Raw genomic sequence first — 21,684 nt, forward strand, 5'->3', positions numbered from 1 at the left:
GCTAAATTATGGATTTCCACTGCACGGTTTTAGAACCCAATCCTACCCACCTCTCCGAACATCAATGCAGCTGTGCCAGTGGGGCATGCACTGCATCCTCTTGTGGGGAGGGGACTGTCATGGAGACCTCCTCAAGATAAGCACCCGCATCCCCACTGTGCCTCTTCAGAACTATGCCAGCTATTTAGCTTGTGTAAGTCCAAGAAGAATAGATGGAACAGGGATAGGATTTGGGTGCATGTTGCTACTGCTGTGATCCCCCCTCCCCATTCCACCTACTGCTCCCCATGTAGAAACCTCCCCCATTCCTCCCCTTTCCCACCCAGTTCCATCACCTTATCCTGCGCTGGTTAACCTGTGCTCCCGCAGATAGCTGATACCGGCAGCAAGCCCCTGATACCACTGTGGCTTGTGGTCGCACCTCCAAAATGGCTATTGGTGATATGCTTTGTGCACCACTTTATTGCCATTTACAACAGTGGAACTCCGTTCCAGTGTCATAGTTCATGTGTTAGGAGGGCTATCTTCCCCATAATTTGTTATAGTTCTTCTAGCAGTTGAGTGGACGATATAGCCCTATTTAAAAAAGCTTAGGTTGATTTTCATGAAAAGTTATGAGATTTATCCCTAGTATCTATTAAATTCCAGTGGAATTTTCTAGAGAGCTGTATCTGCATGGGCTAACGTTTACTATTGTAAAGGGAAACCTAATGCATCATTACATCAAATCATTAATTCTGACTGTCGTTTTTTTTTTCCAAATAATGAAATTGTGGCACCAGAATTCATTATTTTGAGTTATTCTTTCAGGAAGTGATGTTATTTAAGGAGATGGTTTTAAAGAGGATACTTGCATAGTTTATGTTTGTATTTTAGGAAACATTATGCAGTGCTTTTCAGAAAGAGACAGAACATTTACTTACGTTTGATAAACATATAAATTGTAAAATAAAAGGGTGCTTCTAATGGAGGTTTATTCTGATCTGAAAGCTCCATGATTGCTGTGCAGAGGAGTGAGATGACAGTGATATTGTGGCATTCTCAACAAACAACACCACAAATACAGCTGCTAAGCTTCAGCAGTTTGGAGAGGTGACAGGGAAGGAATAGCTGCATCACTGTACATCTGCTTTACCTAGCAAGTGGTGGTTTGAATAAGCACCTGTGTTTCTGCTATGGCGTCTGCCTTCTTTTCATGCAGCAGTCGGTGATGGTTTCACAAAGCTGCATACAAACTCTAAAATGTACTGGTTACCCCAAGAACTATTAATGTGCAGGTTAGCTTTGTGCTATTTGCCATGATTCTTCAGGAGCACAGAAAAAAATTCAGAATGTGTTATGTGAGGAACAAAATTCTACTTTCTGTCATGATTTTTAAAGCTTGCTTCTAGATTTCTGCTGTCAAGATTTTTAAAGCTAGCTTGTAACCTTCATTGTTGAAAAGATGTCTTTAATGAAAGTGTATGCAATGCCTGCTGAAATCTCAATAGCCAGAAGATGTTCATTGGTTAGGGCAGGGATGTCAAACTCGTTTCATACAGAGGGCCAAAGTTAGCATTCAGGGTGCCTGCTGAGGGCCGAAAGTGATGTCATTAAGCAGAAAGTGACATCATTAAGCAGCTGATGGTCAGAAATCAGCACTTTGTTATCATATAGAAGCTTATTAACTGCAAACGGCAGAAGAGAAAATATGCAAATCTTGATCGTATTTCAAGGTATGGGAAAGCCCAATTTTCATGTGAGCTGCTGTTTCAGCAGTAACACCTAAGCACTGCTCAGCAGCTGAGAGCCTGAGGGCTGGATAAAAAGCTTCCAGGGGCCGCATCTGGCCCCCGGGCCTTATGTTTGACATCCCTGGGTTAGGGCATAGTCATAGACTCATACAATCATACAGTTGGAAGGGGCCTAATAGGTCATCTAGTCCAACTGCCTGCCTTAGGCACGAAATCCTCTTAGAGCATTTCCAACACGTGCTTGTTGAGCCTCTGCTTGCGTATCAATAATGAGGGAGAGTCCATCACTGCTCTTGGCAATCTGCTCCGCTGCCCTGACCGTCAGGAATTTTTTCCTGATGTCTAATTGAAATCTTCTCTGTTGCAGTTTGTACCCATTGTTCTAGTTCTACTTTCAGAGACAGCTGAGAATAAATTATTCCATTCTTTCATATGACAGTCCTTTAGGTATTTGAAGAGATCGATCATATCCCCTCTCAGCCTTCTCTTCTCCAGGCTTAACATGCCCAGTTCCCTCAACCTTTCCTCATAGGGCTTGTCCTCCAGTCCCCTGATCATCCTCGTCGCTCTCCTCTGAACCTGCTCCAGTTTGGCTGCATCTTTCTTAAAGTGGGGTGCCCAGAATAGGATACAGTACTCCAGGTGAGGTCTAACCAGTGCAGAGTAAAGCAGAACCACAACTTCTTGTGACTTGGAAGCTACGGTTCTGTTAATGCAGGCTAAAATTGCATTCGCCTTCTTTGCAGCCGCATCACATTGCTGACTCATGTTCATCCTGTGATTCACCACGACTCCAAGATCCCGCTCACAAGCAGTGCTGCCAAGCCATGCATCTCCCATTTTATACCTGAATCTTTGGTTGTTTTTGCTAAGTGCAGAACTTTGGATTTATCCGTGTTGAACTTCATCTTTTTCATTTCAACCCAGTATTCCATTTTGTCTAGATCTTCCTGAAGGCTTCTACTGTCTTCTAGTGTGTTTGCTACTCCTCCTACAGTTTGGTGTCATCGGCAAATTTGATGAGGCTCCCTTGTATCCCCTCATCCAAGTCATTGATGAAGATATTAAAGAGAGTTCTATTTCCTTGCCCTTCTGTGACTATCAATCCAGAAAACAGTATCTCAGATGACAAAAATTGCAGAATGGGTTATGCAAAATAAATCGTGCCAATTTGCATAATTGCAACAGGATGCAGCATTGATCTTTTCGAGGCCCAAAATTTGGCTTGCACATTTTTAATTTGGACTACACCCATTCTTAGGTATCATTCAAGTCACTCTTAATGCTTTCACCAAACTCTTTGCAAAAAAAAAAAAATTGCAAAGAAAGCACCATCAAGAGCATATAAAGCCACTAACAACAACTGTAAAACTATGTAGAAACAGAAAGCACCATATAAGCTACCTTATTAATAAATATCTACTTCTTTTCTTTTAAATTTTTGCTCCATTGTATTGTACCTGTGGGGCTCTCCATCAATACACTACCACCGATATACAGACAAATGCAGGACATGTTGACTGATGCTGGTGGCTGCATCAGATTAAAAAGGTGGGGCACAAAAGGGGCAAAGTGCATTTCTGGACTGGGTCAGGCAAGTATTGTCCTATGTGACATTGTCCTTTTTTTGACAGAGAAAATAATATATTTTACATTAATGCTTCATTTTAAACATATTTTTCTCTGGAGCATGTCCTGTTTTTATGGAGCTATCTATCAAAAGTAAGCATGATTCTGATTGCAGGGCAAGCTTATTTGAATTTTCAGTTTGAGTCTGCAATGAGAGAATGAACTACTTTTTTGAGGTGCACTTGCTTTCCCATCTCATCCCATCCCATCTTCCTCTTGGTGCCACTTGTGATGCACATGTTTGCACACACTCACGAGTTGGGGAGGAAGACTTGTGGGTCTAGATCTTCCTCTGTTGCCCCTTGAAGGTTTAAAGAAACAGGCCTTCTGACCATTGCTATCTTGCCATGAAGACCCACTTTGGGCCCCCATATACCACTGCTGCCTCACTACCTGATCTACCATGGTGGGCTGACCATAGAGAGAGCATTTTCCAGCTGCAACTTGGAGAAGTGAGTGAGACTTGGAACCCAATCCTAACCAACTTCCCAGCACCGATGCTGTCACAATGCAGCCTTTAGTAAGGAAATAATTTTTCCCCTACCTTGACGAGGCCTCCAAGACTGCCTCCCCATCAAAGGATGCAGCACATACCCCATTGGCGTAGCTGCATCAGCACAGGAAAGTTGGATAGGATTGGGCCCTTTGGCTAGTAAGAAGGTTGAGTGGCAGATAGGTTGCTACCATCACACCCTGCTTCCTACTTTGACACTTACTAGGCCATTGAAGCAACTGGGGCAACACTCTTCCCTGAAAACTCTTATAGACATGTGTCCAAAGCCAAGCAAAGGTGCTAGAGCTTGACAATGTTGTCACTTCATCTCTGTCAGCTGTGAGATACACAGCTGGGGGGGGGATGGGCCCCAACAACTGCCCAGCAATGTAGCTAGTAATACTGAACTTGTGCATTTGATTACTCAACATACAATCTGGCATTAGAAATTGTGGTGACTCTGTGGTTACCTTCATATATAATCAACATTATTTTTCCCTCAGTAATAGAATTAACTTACTTGGATCACAGAAATGTATGTCAAAAATAGCTATTTAGAAAGTGATCAAAGTATTCAGCCACATAAGTGGCTAAACTGGTGTCAAGGTGTGGGCAGTTAATTGTTTTGGAGAACTCTGATGCAGCAAGCTATAAACCCGAATATCCTTCCATCATTAATTCTTTTAACCGGATATACACAGCACAAAATTGTTCCTGGAGCAGCCCATTATTGGAATGATTTGAGTCTGTTTTGATAATGTGGAAGTAACAAGAGTAAAAGGTAGGTCCCCACCCACCTTGAATGTGTCCTTCTCAGCAGTAGATTGAAAGGGAAATTCTTCAGTTGATGGCCACTGCACTTGCTTATTTACAATTCAGTGCAGGTGTATGAAATATGAGCTCCTCTGTTGAGGTGGTAGACGGAAAACATCCCTTAACCTTGAACGAGGGATGCTTCGTTCCTACAAACATAATGCAAAATCGGAGAACTGTTATGACCCATTAACTATCTTGAAGTGTGCAGGATGTCTGAACTGACATTGTCGTCAATGTAAAGGTCAAGCTAAAATGTCAGCAGAGCTGCTACTGTGATATTATTTGTGACTCAGCTTAGCATATATGGGGAGCAGTGCTGACTTTATTATATAACAATGCCATGTTCATAGCAGTGAGCACTTCCAGAATAAAGATCGGCTTTGCCATTTGTAGCATTATTCCTTTTGACTTAGTTGTACAGGCTGTTGTCACGCAAACATGCGCTCCCCCGCTTACACCCTTGTAAGTGCTGAAGGAATACTCCTAGAGCAAATTCTACTCGGTCCTGATCCAGGAGATATAATTTTCTGTTACTTCTTCTAGGCCATTATGATGTGGGGGCTGGAACACTGGTCAAACATTATTTGATCATAATCAAGTATTATGTGGGAAGGGGATAGGGGATGTTCACAGGGTTATCTGCTTATCATGGCAGGCATGCTCCCCAGCCTTACAAATCAAGCTCACATGCTCAGTCCCTTCTCTTCATTAGGGACATAATCCCAGCCTTGTAACAACTTCTGCACTCCCTGCTCTCAATTACGCCACTTGGCCTGGCTACTTCGGTTGCCCACATTCTATAACTATAGGCATTTCTGAACAGGTACCAGAGGGGTCAAGAGGAACCACGAAGCAATATATAAGTAGTTATCGAACTGGGCTTTCAAGTCAGCTGTTTGATGAGAGGAGTAGGAGGAAGACCATCCATGTGATCTTTACAGAGCCCCTGTAACCAGTAGTTGGCAACCTTCAGTCTCGAAAGACTATGGTATCGCACTCTGAATGGTGGTTCTGGCACAGCGTCTAGTGTGGCTGAAAAGGCCAATTCGGGAGTGACAATCCCTTCCACACTGGGAGCAAGTGCAGTCTGTCCCTGGTCTGTCTCCCTGGCTATGGGCCTTCCTTCTTTGCCTCTTAGCCTCAGACTGTTGGCCAAGTGTCTCTTCAAACTGGGAAAGGCCATGCTGCACAGCCTGCCTCCAAGCAGGCTGCTCAGAGGCCAGGGTTTCCCACTTGTTGAGGTCCACTCCTAAGGCCTACAGATCTCTCTTGCAGATGTCCTTGTATCGCAGCTGTGGTCTACCTGGAGGGCGCTTTCCCTGCATAATTCTCCATAGAAGAGATCCTTTGGGATCCGGCCATCATCCATTCTCACAACATGACGGAGCCAACGCTCTGTTTCAGCACTGCATACATGCTAGGGATTCCAGCTTGTTCCAGGACTGTGTTGTTTGGAGCTTTATCCTGCCAGGTGATGCCGAGGATGCGTCGGAGGCAGCGCATGTGGAAAGCGTTCAGTTTCCTCTCCTGTTGTGAGCGACCCTGTAACCAAGCCCATGCAAATCATGCTGGTTGTGTGACCCCATCCGGAGTCCCTAGTGCAGGGGACTGCTGCCTGGCATGAACTATCCTTCTGTTGTTAAATTTTAAATCCTTTCACAATTCCATCTATTTCATTATACATAAAGGTGATTGTAGCCCACAGGTAAAATATTTCCGTACGTTTTCTTGATGACTATGCTGGGGTCCTAAACAACCAGAAGACTGCGAAAAAAGTATCTCTGTGCTGTCTCTTTCCAGGGCACGTCACCACATCTCCCCAAAAGGATGTTTATTGTCTTGCCACCCAGTGTCATCTGCAAAAGTCATTTTCTGCAAATTAAGTGTACCCATAGTGTTTGGTGGGGATGAAAAGAAATGACTCATTATTCAGAATAGACATTCTGCTCCTTAGAACTGACAAACACTGAGTCATCACTTTTCTGTTCCCCTGGTTAAGCATTTGCAGCTTCACTAACTTTTCCAAAAGCAAAGTGGTGCTAAGCAAAAGCGGTCGAGTTAATCATTACTGGACATAGATGAAAATTGTCAAAATAAAGGTGGTACAAATTGGAGACAGGGCCTGGAGTGCTTCTGGAAATGAACTATATCCGAACCACTTTTTAAAAAATTCACAGTTGATGGTGATATATAGTATATGAGCCTCTGCTTGAAGATTATCAGTGAGAGAGAATCCACTAGCTCCCTTGGCAATCCGTTCCTCTGCCAAACTACCCTTACCATCGGGAATTTTTTCCTGCTATCCAATCGGAATCTCTTCTCTTGCAGTTTATACCCATTGGATCTAGTTCTGCTTTCAGAGGCAGTTGAGATCAAATTTGTCCATTTTTCCAAATTCTTCCATTTGACATCCCTTCAGGTATTTGAAGAGCGCTATCCTATTTCCTCTCAGCCTTCTCCAGGCTAAACATACCAGGTTTCCTCGGCCTTTCTTTGTAGGGCTTACACTCCTGCCTCCAGAAATCCTCGTCACTCTCCTCTAAACCCGCTCCAGTTTGGCTGCATTGTTCTTAAAGTGAGGTGCCAAGAATTGGATACAGTACTCCAGGTGAGGTCTAACCAGTGCAGAGTAAAGTGGAACCACAACTTATTACAGCTTGGAAGCTACAGTTCTACTAATGCAGGCTAAAATTGCATTCACCATCTCTGCAGCTGCATCACATTGCTGACTCACGTTCTTCCTGTGACCCACTGCAACTCCAAGATCCCTTTCGCACATTATGCTGCCATGCCAGGTATCATCCTTTCTATACCTGCATCTTTGGTTATGTTTGCCTAAGTGCAAAACCTTGCATTTGTCCCTGTGGAACTTCATTTTATTCATTGCAGCCCAGTATTCCATTTTGTCTTTGTCTTCCTGAAGGTTTCTACTGTCTTCCATTGTGATTGCTACTCCTCCAGCTTGGTGTCATCTGCAAATTTGATGAGCCCCCTTGTATCCCTTCATCCAAGTTATTGATGAAGATGTTAAAGAGAACAGAGCCAAGATAGAGCCCTGGGACATCCCAGTTGAAACTGTCTTCCAGATTGATGCGATGCCATTGATGAACACACTTTGTGTACTGCTGTCCAACCAATTGCAAATCCACCTAACGATTGTATCATCTAGTCCATATTTTACCAACTTGCTGATTAGAATGTCATGTGGAACCTTGTCAGATGCTTTACTGAAGTCAAGATAAATTATATTCATCGCATTCCAACCGTCCAATAAGCTAGTAACATGATTGAAAAAGAAGATGAGATTTTTCTGGCATGATTTATTTTTAACAAATTCATACTGGGGTCTATTGATCACTCAGTTGTTGTCTAGATATGTGCAGACTGTGTGTTTTATAATTTGTTCTAATATCTTCCCCGGTATTGAAGTCAGAATGATAGGTCTGTAATTTCCTGGTCTTCTTTTTTTCCCCTCTTAAAAGATTGGGACCACATTAGTTCGCTTCCAGTCTGGCGGCACCTCCCCCATCCTCCAGGATTTCTCAAATTGACAGAGGCTCTGCAAGTACATCTGTGAGTTCCTTTAGTACTCTAGGATGCAGTTCATGCAGTCCAAATGTCTTGATTCATTTAGGCCAGTTAAGTGGTTTCTAACTAGTTCCCTGTCAATTCTAATCTGAATCTGCAGACCTGTGCTGACCAGTTTTTCATTACCTGTCTGGGAGTATAAGCATATACCGTACCCCATCAACCAAGGATCCAGCATACATTTGCACAATTCTCCTGAGAGAAGACAGATGCAAAGTAGGGGTTGAGCAGCTCTTCCTTCTCTTTATCTCCAGAAACCAATTGGCCCTCCTTATCAAGGAGCAATCCCAAGTCTCATTTCCCTTCCTCTTTCTTTGGGCTTACTGGGGGAAAAAATCACCTCTTTTTGTTGTTCTTGACATCCCTGGCCATCCTGGCTCATACTGAGCTTTAGCATTTCTGACCCTCACCCTACAAGACCGGGCTACCTGTCTCTACTCCTCCCTGGTGATCGGTCCATCTTCCATTTCCTATACATGTTTTTTTTTTCATCTTCAACTTACCACTAAGATGCTTGTGTAGCCATCCTTTTTGAGGTGTCTTCCCCTTTTCTTTTTCATGGGAATTGTTTCTGTCTGTGCCTGTAGAAGCTGTTTCTTAAGGAGCTCCCACCCATCTTGGGCCCCTTTTCCCATTAGTTCATCAACTCATGGAATCCTGCCTATCATTGCTCTGAGCTTATTAAAATCAACCTTCCTTAAATCCAGAGTACAGGTTTTGCTACATATTCCTGTTGTTTCCCATAAGATTGAGAATTCAGCAGTTCATGATCACTTTCCCCTAAGGTTCCTACTACTTTGATCTTATAAACCAATTTCTCCTTAGGTCAAGGATCAGGTCAAGGATGGCCCCTCTCCTTGTTCCTTCCTCCATTTTCTGGAAGATGAAGTTATCCTCCAGGCACAACAGGAATTTATTGACGCTCCCATGCTTGACCAAGTTAGGCCCAAATCCTAATCAACTTTCCTTCACTGACATAGCTGTGCCAGTGGGGCATGTGCTGTTTCCTGTAGTTGGGTGGCAGTCGTAGAGGCCACCTCAAGGTTTGTTTGTTCTCTTACCTTGGAGCTGCATTGCCCTTACCTTGGTGCTGGAAAGTTGGTTAGGATTGCACCCTCGGTCTCCCAACAGATATCTGGATAGTTGAAGTCCCCCATTACAACTACCTCATGTTTCCTTGCACTGTCTGCCAGTTGATGCATCATCTGCCTTCTTGGCCTGGCAGTCTATAGTAGACGCCCACCACAATGTTGTATGTGTTGCTTTTCTTCCTAACTTTCATCCAGATGCTTTCCACGGGGCTACTTGAACCATTTTGGGGGGATTTCTGAGCAGGTATTTAAATTTTTGCCTTATATTGCCACCCCCTCACCTTTTACCACATCTGTTCTTCCTGTACAACTAATAGCCTACCATTTGTGCATTCATTCATGTTGTAGTATGCATTTCTTCACATCTCTGATAGCAGAGAATCCTATAATCTTGTTGGGCAGTATTCATGAGTTTGGCAGAAACCTCACATGGCATTTAGATGTGCGTGTTAGTTGGATCTATCCTGACAGCTCCCTGAAAAAAATCTGGTAGACACCCTGATTTCTGGGAATTATGAATCACAGTTTGAAGTTAGTCATTTCTTTGGCAAGGCTAATCTGGGAAGGATGTCTATTAATAATAAAGTCTAGCATCACTCATAACCTTTCAAGCAAGAGCCTTATTGAACTTAACGTGAACTTAAAGAGTCTCTTTCAAGAAGACCTGTGACAGTGTTGTTGTCACATTGATGTACAAGCTGTACAGTAAACTTAGTGTTCATTTTAGAAGATGTATTCTGTGTCTTAGAAGGCCTATAGAGAGAACTCATATGCAGTGGATAGCTGGTATTGTCTCCCAGTGACAAATGTGTCCCTCTGTAACTGTCATTCAGTTCTTCACGAATGAACTGAAGATGTGGTTTCAAATGTCATGCCTTGAGTGTTTCATCAATATTTGCCTGACCAACGGATTAGAATAGTTCTAAGCATAACAGACTCTTTGAAGTCAGACTGTGTGAGAATTGAATTCTTTGGTACCAGAACGTTTGATTTTTTTTTTTAACACAGGTCTTCAATTAAATAATTTAGGATACAATCCTATAAAACTTTCCTAAGAGTAAGCCCCATTGAACACAATGCAACTTACTTCTAAGTAGAAATGCATAGGATTATGCTATGAGTTCAGTGTTTCTCAAACTGTGGGTTGGGACCCACTTGGTGGGTTGCGAGCCAATTTCAGGTGGGTCCCCATTCCTTTCAATATTTTTTTTAGACTTGATGCTCCCATGGTATGTGACTGCATTTGGGGAAATGTTACAGACCTGTACTTTTAACAAGCTACTATGTATATTCATTTAACAATGACAGTCAATGGAACATACTCCTGGGTAAGTGTGGGTAGGATTCCAGCCTAGGGTTGCTAAAAAATTTTCTGCCTGATGATGTCACTTCTGGTCATGACATCACTTCCGGTGGGTCCCGTCCTATTCTCATTCTAAAAAGTGTGTCCCGGTGCTAAATGTGTGAGAACCACTGTATCAGTTCATCTAGGTGGCTAATCAATTAAATATAAATAAGTTTTCATGTTACCAATCTTCATCATGGGAACTTTTTAACATACTGTAGGAAGACTAAGATACATTAATAATTCAATAAACAGATGCCTACCATTCATTGTGAGAAAGATCACTTTACTCATCCCATGTTACAGTAAACCAGACGTTCCCAAACAGGGACATCATGACACCCCTGCCAAGGAAGCCCTGTTTCTGGCCCCTTAAGGGGCACGGTGATAGTAAAGGCAGCTCCGTAATCACTACAATTGTGCCACTATCTGGAGCAAATGGCTTTTTTTAACTTACCGGAGGCAATGCCGGCCTCAAACTGTAGAAAATAGTGGTGGTTTTGGCAGTAGTGCCCTAGGTCTGAAACTGCTGCTCTTAAATGCCAGATCAGTCAACAATAAAACCTGTCTCATCCAGGATTTAATCCTGGGTGAGGGTGCTGGTCTGGCTTGTATTACGGAGACCTGGTTGGATGAAGCAGGAGGAGTGAATCTTTCCCAGCTTTGTCCTCCAGGTTTCCAGGTAGTGCAGCAGCCACGATTGCAGGGATGGGGGGGGGGGTTGCGATAGTCTATCGGGATTCCATCTCCCTTGCCAGGAGCCCTGTCCAGCAATTCACTGGGTTTGAGTGTCTATATGTCTTGTTGAAAGAGCGGAACAGGATTGGGATTCTGTTGGTGTACCGTCTAACTGCTTGCCCAACAGTCTCCCTGCCTGAGCTAACTGGGTTGATCTCGGACGTTGCATTGGAGGCCCCCCGCCTATTGGTGTTGGGGGACTTCAGTGTGCACGCCGAGGCCCCAGAGGTAGGCACAGCTCAGGATTTCATGGCCGCCATGGCAACCATGGGCCTGTCACAAAAGATCTCTACCCCAACCCATGAGGCTGGACACATGCTAGACCTGGTGTTTTTGTCTGGGCAAAGGGATGGTGATCTGGATGTGGAGGAGATCAACATCACTCTGTTGTCATGGACAGTTCACTTCCTGGTAAGGTTTAGATTTGTTGTGGCCTCCTGTCTCCGCAGAGGCGGAGGACCTTATTGTTTGGTCCGCCCCCGTAGACTGATGGATCCGAATGGTTTCCTGAGGCCTCTGGGGGATTTTCCTACTGCTAAGGCCAGTGACTCATCTGAGGTTCTGGTTGATCTCTGGAACACAGAGATGGCCAGGGCTGTGGATGAGATTGCTCCTGAGAGGCACCTTCCAGCCAGCAAAGTGGCTCCTTGGTTTACCGAGGAGCTTTGAATGATGAAGCTGCAGGGTAGGCGTCTTTAGCAACAGTGGAGGAAGACTCGTGACAGATCTGACCGGACACAGGCTAAGGCCCACTACAGGGCCTACTCTGTGGCGACAGTGGCAGTGAAGCGCTTCTTCTTCTCTGCCACTATTATGTCCGCACATAGCCGGCCAGCGGAACTGTTCCGTGTGGTGCGGGGTCTCCTCCATCAGACCCTATCAGTGGATCAGGAGGACCACACGGAGGTCCGCTGTAACACCTTTGCCAGGCACTTTGCGGATAAAATCAATCAGATTCACCACAACTTGGACTCAATGTTGACAATGTCTAGTGATGTCCCTGTAGCACTTATCAATCCTGTTTTGTGGGATTCTTTTCAGCTTGTAGAACCTGAGGGTGTGGACAGGATCCTTTGGAGTGTGAGGCCATCCGCCTGCCTGCTGGATCCGTGCCCAGCATGGCTGGTTAGATCTGCCCGGGAGGGACTGGCCGAGTGGACAGACAGGGTAGTAAATTCATCTTTGAGGGAGGGGGTGATGCCTCTGGCGTTAAAGCAAGCAGTGGTTCGTCCCCTCCTGAAAAAGCCCTCTCTGGACCCCTCTATGTTGGATAATTATCGGCCAGTCTCGAACCTCCCATTTCTGGGCAAAGTGATCGAGCAGTGGCGGCGCCTCTGCTCCAGAGGATCCTGGATGAAGCGGATTATCTGGATCCCATTCAATCTGTCTTCAGGCCCGGCTTCGGGATGGAGACGGCCTTGGTCACCTTGATGGATGACCTACACCGAGGGCTGGACGGAGGGAGTGCATCCTTGCTAGTCCTGTTGGACCTCTCAGCGGCTTTCGACACCATTGACCATGGTGTCCTTCTTGGACGGTTGGCCGAGGTGGGGATCGGGGGCACTGTTTTGCAGTGGTTCTGGTCCTTCTTGGCCGACAGGTCCCAGATGGTGGTATTGGGGGACTCCTGTTCGGCACCCTGGCCCCTGAGGTATGGGTTGCCACAGGATTCTATATTGTCCCCCATGTTGTTTAACATCTACATGAAACCGCTGGGAGAGGTCATCCGGGTATTTGGAGTTGGGTGCCATCAGTATGCTGATGACACTCAGCTCTATCTCTCCTTTCCACCTGACTTCAGGGTGGCTGTCTCTATCCTGGAGCGTTGCCTGGAGGCAGTTGGGATCTGGATGAGGGCGAACAAGCTGAGATTAAATCCGGACAAGACAGAGGTCTTCCTGGTGCAGAAATCCACGATACGGGTGCTGGACTATTGCCCTGCTCTGAATGGGGTTGCACTCCCCCTGAAAGAGCAGGTTCGCAGCTTGGGGGTTCTCCTGGACTCGCAGCTCCTCCTGGATGTCCAGGTGTCGACTGTGGCCAGGGGTGCCTTTGCCCAGCTTCGGCTGGTGTGCCAGCTGCGGCCATACTTGTCTTGGGCGGATCTGGCCACGGCGGTCCATGCCATAGTGACATCAAGATTAGATTATTGTAGCACACTCTACGTGGGGCTGCCCCTGAAGACGGTCCGGAAGTTACAACTAGTGCACAATGCGGTGGCTCAGGTAGTTGCTGTGGGTCGGCGGTTTGACTCTGACATGCCGCTACTCCGGCGGCTGCACTGACTGCCCATTCGTCTCCGGGCTGAATTCAAGGTGCTGGTTATGACCTTTAAAACCCTAAATGGCTTGGGACCAGAGTATTTGAGGGACCGCCTTCTTCCATATAATCCGGTCCATTCTCTAAGGTCATCAGAAGGGGCCCTGTTGGTTGTGCCGTCATTGAGAGTGGTGAAGGGAATGGCGGCCAGAAACAGGGCCTTTTCGGTGGTGGCACCTGCACTATGGAATTCCCTCCCCTTTGAATTGAGAGCAGCTTCCTCATTATTAGCGTTCCAGCGGGGCCTGAAGACTTTTTTATTCAGGAAAGCCTTCAAGGCACTATAAGGGCTGTTTTTATAAATTATGTCTTTTACTGCGTGCTTTTAAGCTGCTGCTATGTATTTTATCTTGTTTTAATTGTTTTTAAGTGTTTTGTATTTTTAACGTTTATCTGTTGCCTTGCATTTTAAATTGATTGTTAGCTGCCTTGGGTGCCCTTTGGGGAGAAAGGCAGAATACAAATCTAATAAATAAATAAATAAATAAATAAAATAGTAAAAACCAGCTACATTCAGTTTTTGTCGTGAAACCGCAAGTGGCAGTTTTTTTACTATTTTCTGCAGTTTGGAGGCTTGGGGATCCCTACAGGGGGTTTGAAGGCTCCTCACATCCCCAGGAGGCTGGCACTGCTGCAGTTAAGTTAAAAAAACCAAAAACCCTTTTGCCCCTGGGAGTGGTGCAATAGTAGCAATTGCACTGCTGCTTTCACCCCTCCCCTGCAGAAAATTTTAGAAACTCCTGTAGAGTTTGGGAACCGCTGCAATAACATATCAAAACATTTATAGTCTCAAAAAATTAGCAAGTGTATCATTAGCTCTCATCCCTGACGAAAACAGACCACCATCAATTAGTCAAACCACTGTTTAGTTGATTAGTCCAGTCATTAACATTGTGGCTCTCCTGAACCCAGAAGTGTGAGACCTTTGGTTTTATCTACCAGTACTGCACAAACAAAGAAACTTTCCACTTGACCTGGGGGCAGCTTTGGGCAGTGAACCTGGTCACACTGTTCCTGGACTCAAAAGATGCACCAGCAAGCAACCTTTGGAGAGACACTAAACTAGGGTGAATAGGGAGAGTTACCCTTTCTTTATCCAGCATATAAGAGAATCACCAATTAAAGGGTCCCTTTGTGCCCAGTTAGCAGGGAATTGCATTTGAGGTGCAGGGCTTTTTTTGTATTGGATTCCTCATTTATGGTTCAGTTTTGAATATTTGTGGTTTATATGGATGCTTATTTCAGGTTAGTGTTGTGCAATATTACATAAACACTCAAATTCATGTCAGAAGGTAAGAGTGTTTAGCCAAAACGTTCACTAGATGACTTCAATAAAGTGTCTGCTGCTCAGCTCGCCTGTGTCATATAGAAGCTGCACAGCACAATCTTCTCATAGTATTTTCTCCATGTGGGAGAAGGGGAGCGCACAAGCCCCAGAGAGTCAGAGCAAGCGGGGATTTCTCCCCAGAAAGTAGCAAGTGAATAGATCCATATATAGCCATGACATCCTATTGAAAAGAAGTTTGCTTTCTCTGCCTTTCCCTGCTGCTTTTCTTTAAAAATAATCATATTACATTTCATTGGATCATAAAGAACTTGATTTATTGAAGCCAATTCATGAGACACTAAATCATTTCTGTAAAACAGCTGCATTTCATAGCTTTTGGTTTTATCCCATTAAAATTTCAAGTCTATAATATGCAATTATGTGTATACTCAAAGTAAAGATATTATTTTCCATGCAGAAAAAAAGAAGTATAAATTTATCCCCTTTAATTTGTAATATATTCAGGCTTGACAGTACTAATTTGCACTGCAAAGTAATTTGGGCGTAAGAAGCATATGTCAACATGAGGAGTAGCTGTAGCTTTGTCTCTGGGGGATCAGACTTAAATCTGTCTAGTTACAAATGTATTTGATATGCTCATCTTAATTTTTGACCCAGGAATGATAATTTATGATACTTAGACTTTTCCTCTTCTTCTGAGGATTTGTTATACTCAGCAGGGCAAAATAGGTAGGAAAAATGTGTATCATAAATCTTGTTGGTTCTCAAGATCACTCAGTGAAAGCTGACATGCACCAAATAATGTTTTGTCATGTTGACTCATGTTACCGCAAGGAAGGGCAAACTGCTGATAATCTAGTAACAATTAATTTGGAAAATTTGGATTAATTTTCCACTATGTCTAATGGATGTCTGAAAAGTTAATGTGGACTCCAAATTGAGTCTGAATTGAGCCCCTGGTCTGGTTAAGAACTAAATAGAGGCTGTCAAGGCAATGACAATATAGTATGGTCTGTGACATGCTGCAGTCGGGATGACATAGACTGGCTATCCCTCTATCTCCAGTAAGAATGTGATGTGATGGGTGACTAAGAGAGCCTATGCATGCCAGTAAGGCCACAGAAAGATGCTTGCACTTGGCAATTACATCACTGACAGGCGTCAGAGACTACCAGCCTCTGTGTCCTCATATCGTCAAGCTTGTTCCTGTCCTTTGCAGTCAGAAGTGGTATTCTGTCCTGCAACCTGATGTGATCCAGTGCACTTTGCTACCTAAGGATTCAGCTAACTCCATAGATGTAAGGCAGGGGTGTCAAACTTGTTTCATACCAAGGGCCGAACAGCATTCATGGTGCCTGCTGAGGGCTGAAAGTGATGCCATTAGGCAGGAAGTGATGTCATTAAACAGGTCATAACCAAAAATAAGCACTTTTTCTCACTTAGGAACTCATTAGCTGCAAATGACAGAAAACACACAAATCTCGATCATATTTCAAGACATGGGAGAGCCTAATTTTCATGTGGGCTGCCTGTTCAGCAGTGCCACCTCAGCACTGCTAAGCAGCTGAGAGCCCAAGGGCCTGATAAAAAGCTTCTGTGGGCCACATCCAGCCCCGGGTCTTACCGTAGATACTCGCCTATAAGTCGACCCCACAGATAAGTTGAGGGCAGGTTTTTAGCCAACAATACTGGAATTTTCTATGACCCTTGGATAAGTCAGGGGGGTTTAAACTTAGGGGAGTGTCTGACTATAGTTTTGTATGATTTTACCCGATGCCAGATCCTGAAAAATAACCTACCACTAATTGTTACCTAAGAACTGTAGTCTCTAATTTATTAAAAACATAGTAAAAGATCATAAGATACATTTTTATTCTTTTTTAAATTCTGGTCTTCACCACCTTTTTGTAAACACTGTCAGAGTAAGTGCACTATAAACTACATACCAGTAAAACAGTGGTTCCCAACCTGGTATTCACGTACTCCCAGGGACACTCAACAGGACTTTTAGGGGTACTTGAAAAAGAATGGCAGAATGGTAGAAAAAGACAGGCCATTCTCCAGAATGCCTTGCAAGGACCAGCAAGGCAGGAAGGGAGGTAGCTAGTTGGCTGTGAAAGCCCCACCAATAGCTAGTTTTTGGTCATCAATTCATCTATGAACCAATGATTGAAAACCAGCACAGTAAAAAAGCTGAAACATAATATGGAAAGTGATCAATCATCCAGAATTTCTCAGCACACTTCTGGTGCAAAACAGTGCATAGGCAGAGTCTTCTGTTCCTCAAACAGATAAAAAGAGAAAGCACTGTGATGAATACATGAAGTCTGGGTTTTCATAGAGAAGAGATGAGGGCTTGTATTATTACAAACATTTTGCTAATATGAAGTGTACAATTTATTATTGTCAAGGGATATGCAAGTGAAAAAGGTTCGGAACCACTGCAGGAGATCCATGAATCAAATCCACCTTTAAGGTGGACATGAGGAGAACCATGAATCAAAGACACCTTTAAGGTGTCTGGTGTGTTAAACCAGAAGCTCTACATACAACATACAACCCATAACACATAACTGAGAGTGTGCAATTCAATTCACAGCAGAAAGATGAAATATTTGCAACCTTTTTTACTCAGAAGTAGACCCACTGCTTTCCATGGGTATTATTCTTAAGTAATGGTGCAGTGAATCGTAGCCTGGGAAGGAGGGTCCCATCTTGGTGTTTCAAAAAGCAGACCTGCTTTGCAAGCATTTGCAAAGCAGAACCAGGCTGCTGCAGAAGGAAGGAGAATAAAAGTTAACTTTGGCTGGAACGTCCCTGGAAGGTAACGATAGCAACTAAGGAGGTGCCTGCCTGAGCTGAGCTGAGAAACAAACAGTTCAGAGTTGAAAGGCTCTGCCTTCTGATTGACCTGGAGATCAGGTGAAGTGAGAATTGGAGCTTGATTACTTGGCAAAAATTTCACGGTATCTTTGGGGAAAAATCTCATAGGTTTGGTGACTATTTCCTAGAATGTCTTCTATGTGCTTAATTTTCTGCACATATGTGACTGGCAGAGTGTGGCTTAGTTCACTTTCTTGAGCTATGTGCTCTGCATGTGTTTAAGATTTCCTGCCATTTATTCACTGTTTTTCATTGGGACTCATTTTAGCTCCATATCAGAAAGGAAATTATAGCATTGCAAAAGATGGAGAAAAGGGCAGCCAAAATTATCAAGGAGTTGAAGCACCTTCCTTCTGAGAAAAAGTTATTACTTAACTGTTTGCTTGCTTGCTTAGGGAAAAAAAAAACCTTAAATGGGAAGGTAATGTGATAAAGCAGTAGTTCTCACACATTTAACACTTGGACCCACTTTTTAGAATGAGAATCTGTCAAGAACCACCGGAAGTGATGTCATGACCAGAAGTGACATCATCAAGCAGGAATATTTTTAACAATCCTAGTCTGGAATCCTACCCACACTTACCCAGGAGTAAGTGCCATTTACCATCATTGTTAAAAGAATATACATAGTAGCTTGTTAAACGTACAGATCTGTAACATTTCCGCAAATGCAGTCACATACCATGATAGCATCAAGTCTAATATATTAAAAATAAAACATTGAAATGCATGAAGACGCACCTGAAATTGGCTTGTGACCCACCAAGTGGGTTCTGACTCACAGTTTGAGAAACATTGTGATAAAGCTTTACAAAACTATGAATGATGTAGAGAATGTAGATTGGGGAAAAATTTTCTCTCTCTGTCATGTCATACTAGAAATTGCGATTCTCAACTCAATGGACCTGGTCTGATCCAGAAGAATACTGGATCTTCTCTTGTACTGTCTGAATGTCCCAACCCTGTGTATATTTCATCTGCTGCTCTAAGGCATCTGAGCAGAGTATGTTAGTAAAGAGTATGTTAATAAACCTCAAGGTATGGGAACATGTTCCTTTACCATAGAGCTGCACTGTGGCTACACCAGAACTAGAAAGTTGGATAGGATTGGGCCCTTGGTTTCTTAAACATTCTTAAGTGTATGTGTGCTTGTGTGTCGTGTTTTGTTTTTTAAGATTTGGGAGTATACTCATAATAGAACTGATTGTACTTCACATACACTAATGGCAAATCAAATAAATGGTCACTTACCTGGTTAGGGAATTGTGTGTGTATTTTGTGTACTTACAAGCACAAGAAGATTATCTCCCCCAAAGACAGAGGTGTTACTTCTAGAGACTGGAAAAGCAGGCTAGCTAGAACATAAAGAATTGCAGCTCTAGCTATTCATTCTAGTAGCACATTTCAAAACCATTCCCAGAATGTCTCCAAAAGTCCAGACAGAGATAATGATTTATCAGGGCTGCATATCAGAAAATTAGAACTGCCCTGGTAATAAATGTGAATAAATAGGTGAATCGTATGTGAGAGAGCTGTTTTGTATTGCCAAAGAGTAAGAGTTCTTTTTGGATATGGAAGCAATAAGAACACCAATGGGTAAAGCGAATGCCTTTTATTGATAATATATAAGCAGAGTTAACCACCGCTAGAAAGCAAACAGAATGGCAGCATGCATATGCCCTTTTTGTTGCTGAGAGCACCAGTTGCACCAGAGAGCACCTTTTTGTTGCTGAGAACACCAGAATCAGGCAAGCCTCCTCCCAACTACGATGTGTATGTAGCACTTTCTGCAGTCTCAGCCTTTGCTGATACTCACTGATAACAGGTTTGGGGCTTTCTTACATATATCTACTGTGCCTAATTAATATGGTTACACCCCATTAATTAGTAATTAATTAATTAATTGTGTTGGGGAAAACGATAGAAAATATGTAACAAACTGGGCCCCTCAAAAGTGCTCAACCTTGAAACGATGCCCAGTACTTTCCAAGATGAGATAAGCAAGGGCAAGAAGACTTGCCCAATTAAACTAGATATAAACAGGCTTGCTAACTCAAATCAACTCAGCTTAGCTCAGTGTTTTGCAATCTGAGGTAGCTTCCTTTATTGTTGCAGCTTAGGAACTTCTGTGTATGAGAGTGTTCTTGACAAGTAAGTGTAGGCTGGCTTAATTCATATGTTTCCCAAGAAAGATTGTGTTCGTCTAGAACTGCATGAATTTGGATGACTAAGATTTTCTGGTAATGTATTGATAATGAGATTCTGTTGTAATGGAGAAACAGCAGAGTGGAAAAATGAATTTACCAGTGAAAGGCCTGTTCATACATGGCCCACCTAGTGAAATATGTAAGTTGAGACCACGAACCCAACTTGTCAAAAAATGTAGATAATGGCTTCTTATTTGAGGTGCTTGTCAGCTTGCGCTTTCTTCCAATGGAAGTATTTAAAATAAATGTACATCCTGTTGGCAATTAAGTGTTTAACATTGACTCCTGGATGGTGACAGTTTTTTTATTTTACTTTTTCTCACAGTCACCAAACACTCACAGTTACCCAGATATGGAAGCTGTACCCCTGTTGCTGAACAGCATGAAGGCAGATCCCGAAGAAGACTCCTTGTCCACAGACCATTTCCAAACACAAACTGAGCCAGTGGACTTGTCAATAAACAAAGCCCGGTCATCCCCGATTGCTGCTTCGTCATCACCAGTGTCCATCACCGCATCGGCTTCCTCTCCTTCTTCTACTTCAACGTCTTCTAGTCGTCCAGCTTCATCACCAACAGTAATCACGTCAGTATCTTCAGCGGCATCTGCACCATCAGTATTAACTCCAGGCCCACTTGTGGCATCTGCATCAGGTGTTGGAGGGCAGCAGTTTTTGCACATAATCCACCCAGTACCGCCATCAAGCCCCATGAACCTACAGACCAACAAAATGAGTCACGTACACCGCATTCCAGTAGTGGTACAGTCAGTACCTGTGGTCTACACGGCTGTAAGATCACCGGGGAATGTGAACAACACTATAGTAGTACCGCTACTGGAGGATGGGAGAAATCATGTCAAAGGTAACATATCTTCATTTGAAACTTGTTTGTATAAAAGGTGAATGAAGCACAAATTAATTAACAGATCATGATAGGACACCTAATAGGTGTTGTTTAAAGGAGCGATATTGACCATTTCAAGTTTGCGGGTCACATTCATCATTTAACCCTATCGCTTGCCTCTTAATGGAGGGCAGCAGTTCAGTTGTTACTGAAAATGGCAACCCTGGGTTTAACTCCCTGGAACATTTAATTATATAATTGTGAATTGTAATCCCCTACCCCACCCCTAACACAGCAATAATGTAAAATGGGAAAATGTATCCTGTAACATCAGGTCTCCCACTTTCCTTACTAACCCTTACAAAGTAGGGGGACATTAGACAAGGTTGTTGCTTATGATGGCATCCTTGTGGTCAGCATCACATTTAGTTCTGCCCTAAGAGTTGCAAGCAGAAAATTCAGATGAATTTTTCTTTTCCTTTCATATGTATTCCTGCCATTAAAATGACTATAGAATGTTGCATTTATCTATAGTTATGCACAGGTATTTTAATAGATCTGTTCCTAAATCTTCGGGAATGGTGTCTCCTGGACTTGTGTGAGAAATGGTACCTAAATACTGACTATGGGTCCAGCCTATTTATACACGGATTTTCTATACATGAATTGATTTGACTCAACACGAATGGCCCCTGCAAATGAGAAGGCA

General features: G+C 43.4%; 1 protein-coding gene across 1 annotated transcript in view; it reads left to right on the top strand.

The window, feature by feature from the left end:
- KLF12 (KLF transcription factor 12) overlaps positions 1-21,684 on the top strand; it is a 270,025-nt gene that overhangs the window by 138,842 nt on the left and 109,499 nt on the right. Inside the window, exon 3 of the mRNA XM_066619600.1 lies at positions 20,456-20,993. Within this exon, the coding sequence (XP_066475697.1) occupies positions 20,456-20,993 (538 nt within the window). The remainder of the gene's footprint in view (positions 1-20,455; positions 20,994-21,684) is intronic.

This window comes from Tiliqua scincoides, chromosome 3 (assembly GCF_035046505.1).
Source record: "Tiliqua scincoides isolate rTilSci1 chromosome 3, rTilSci1.hap2, whole genome shotgun sequence".
Classification (NCBI taxonomy): Eukaryota; Metazoa; Chordata; class Lepidosauria; order Squamata; family Scincidae; genus Tiliqua; species Tiliqua scincoides.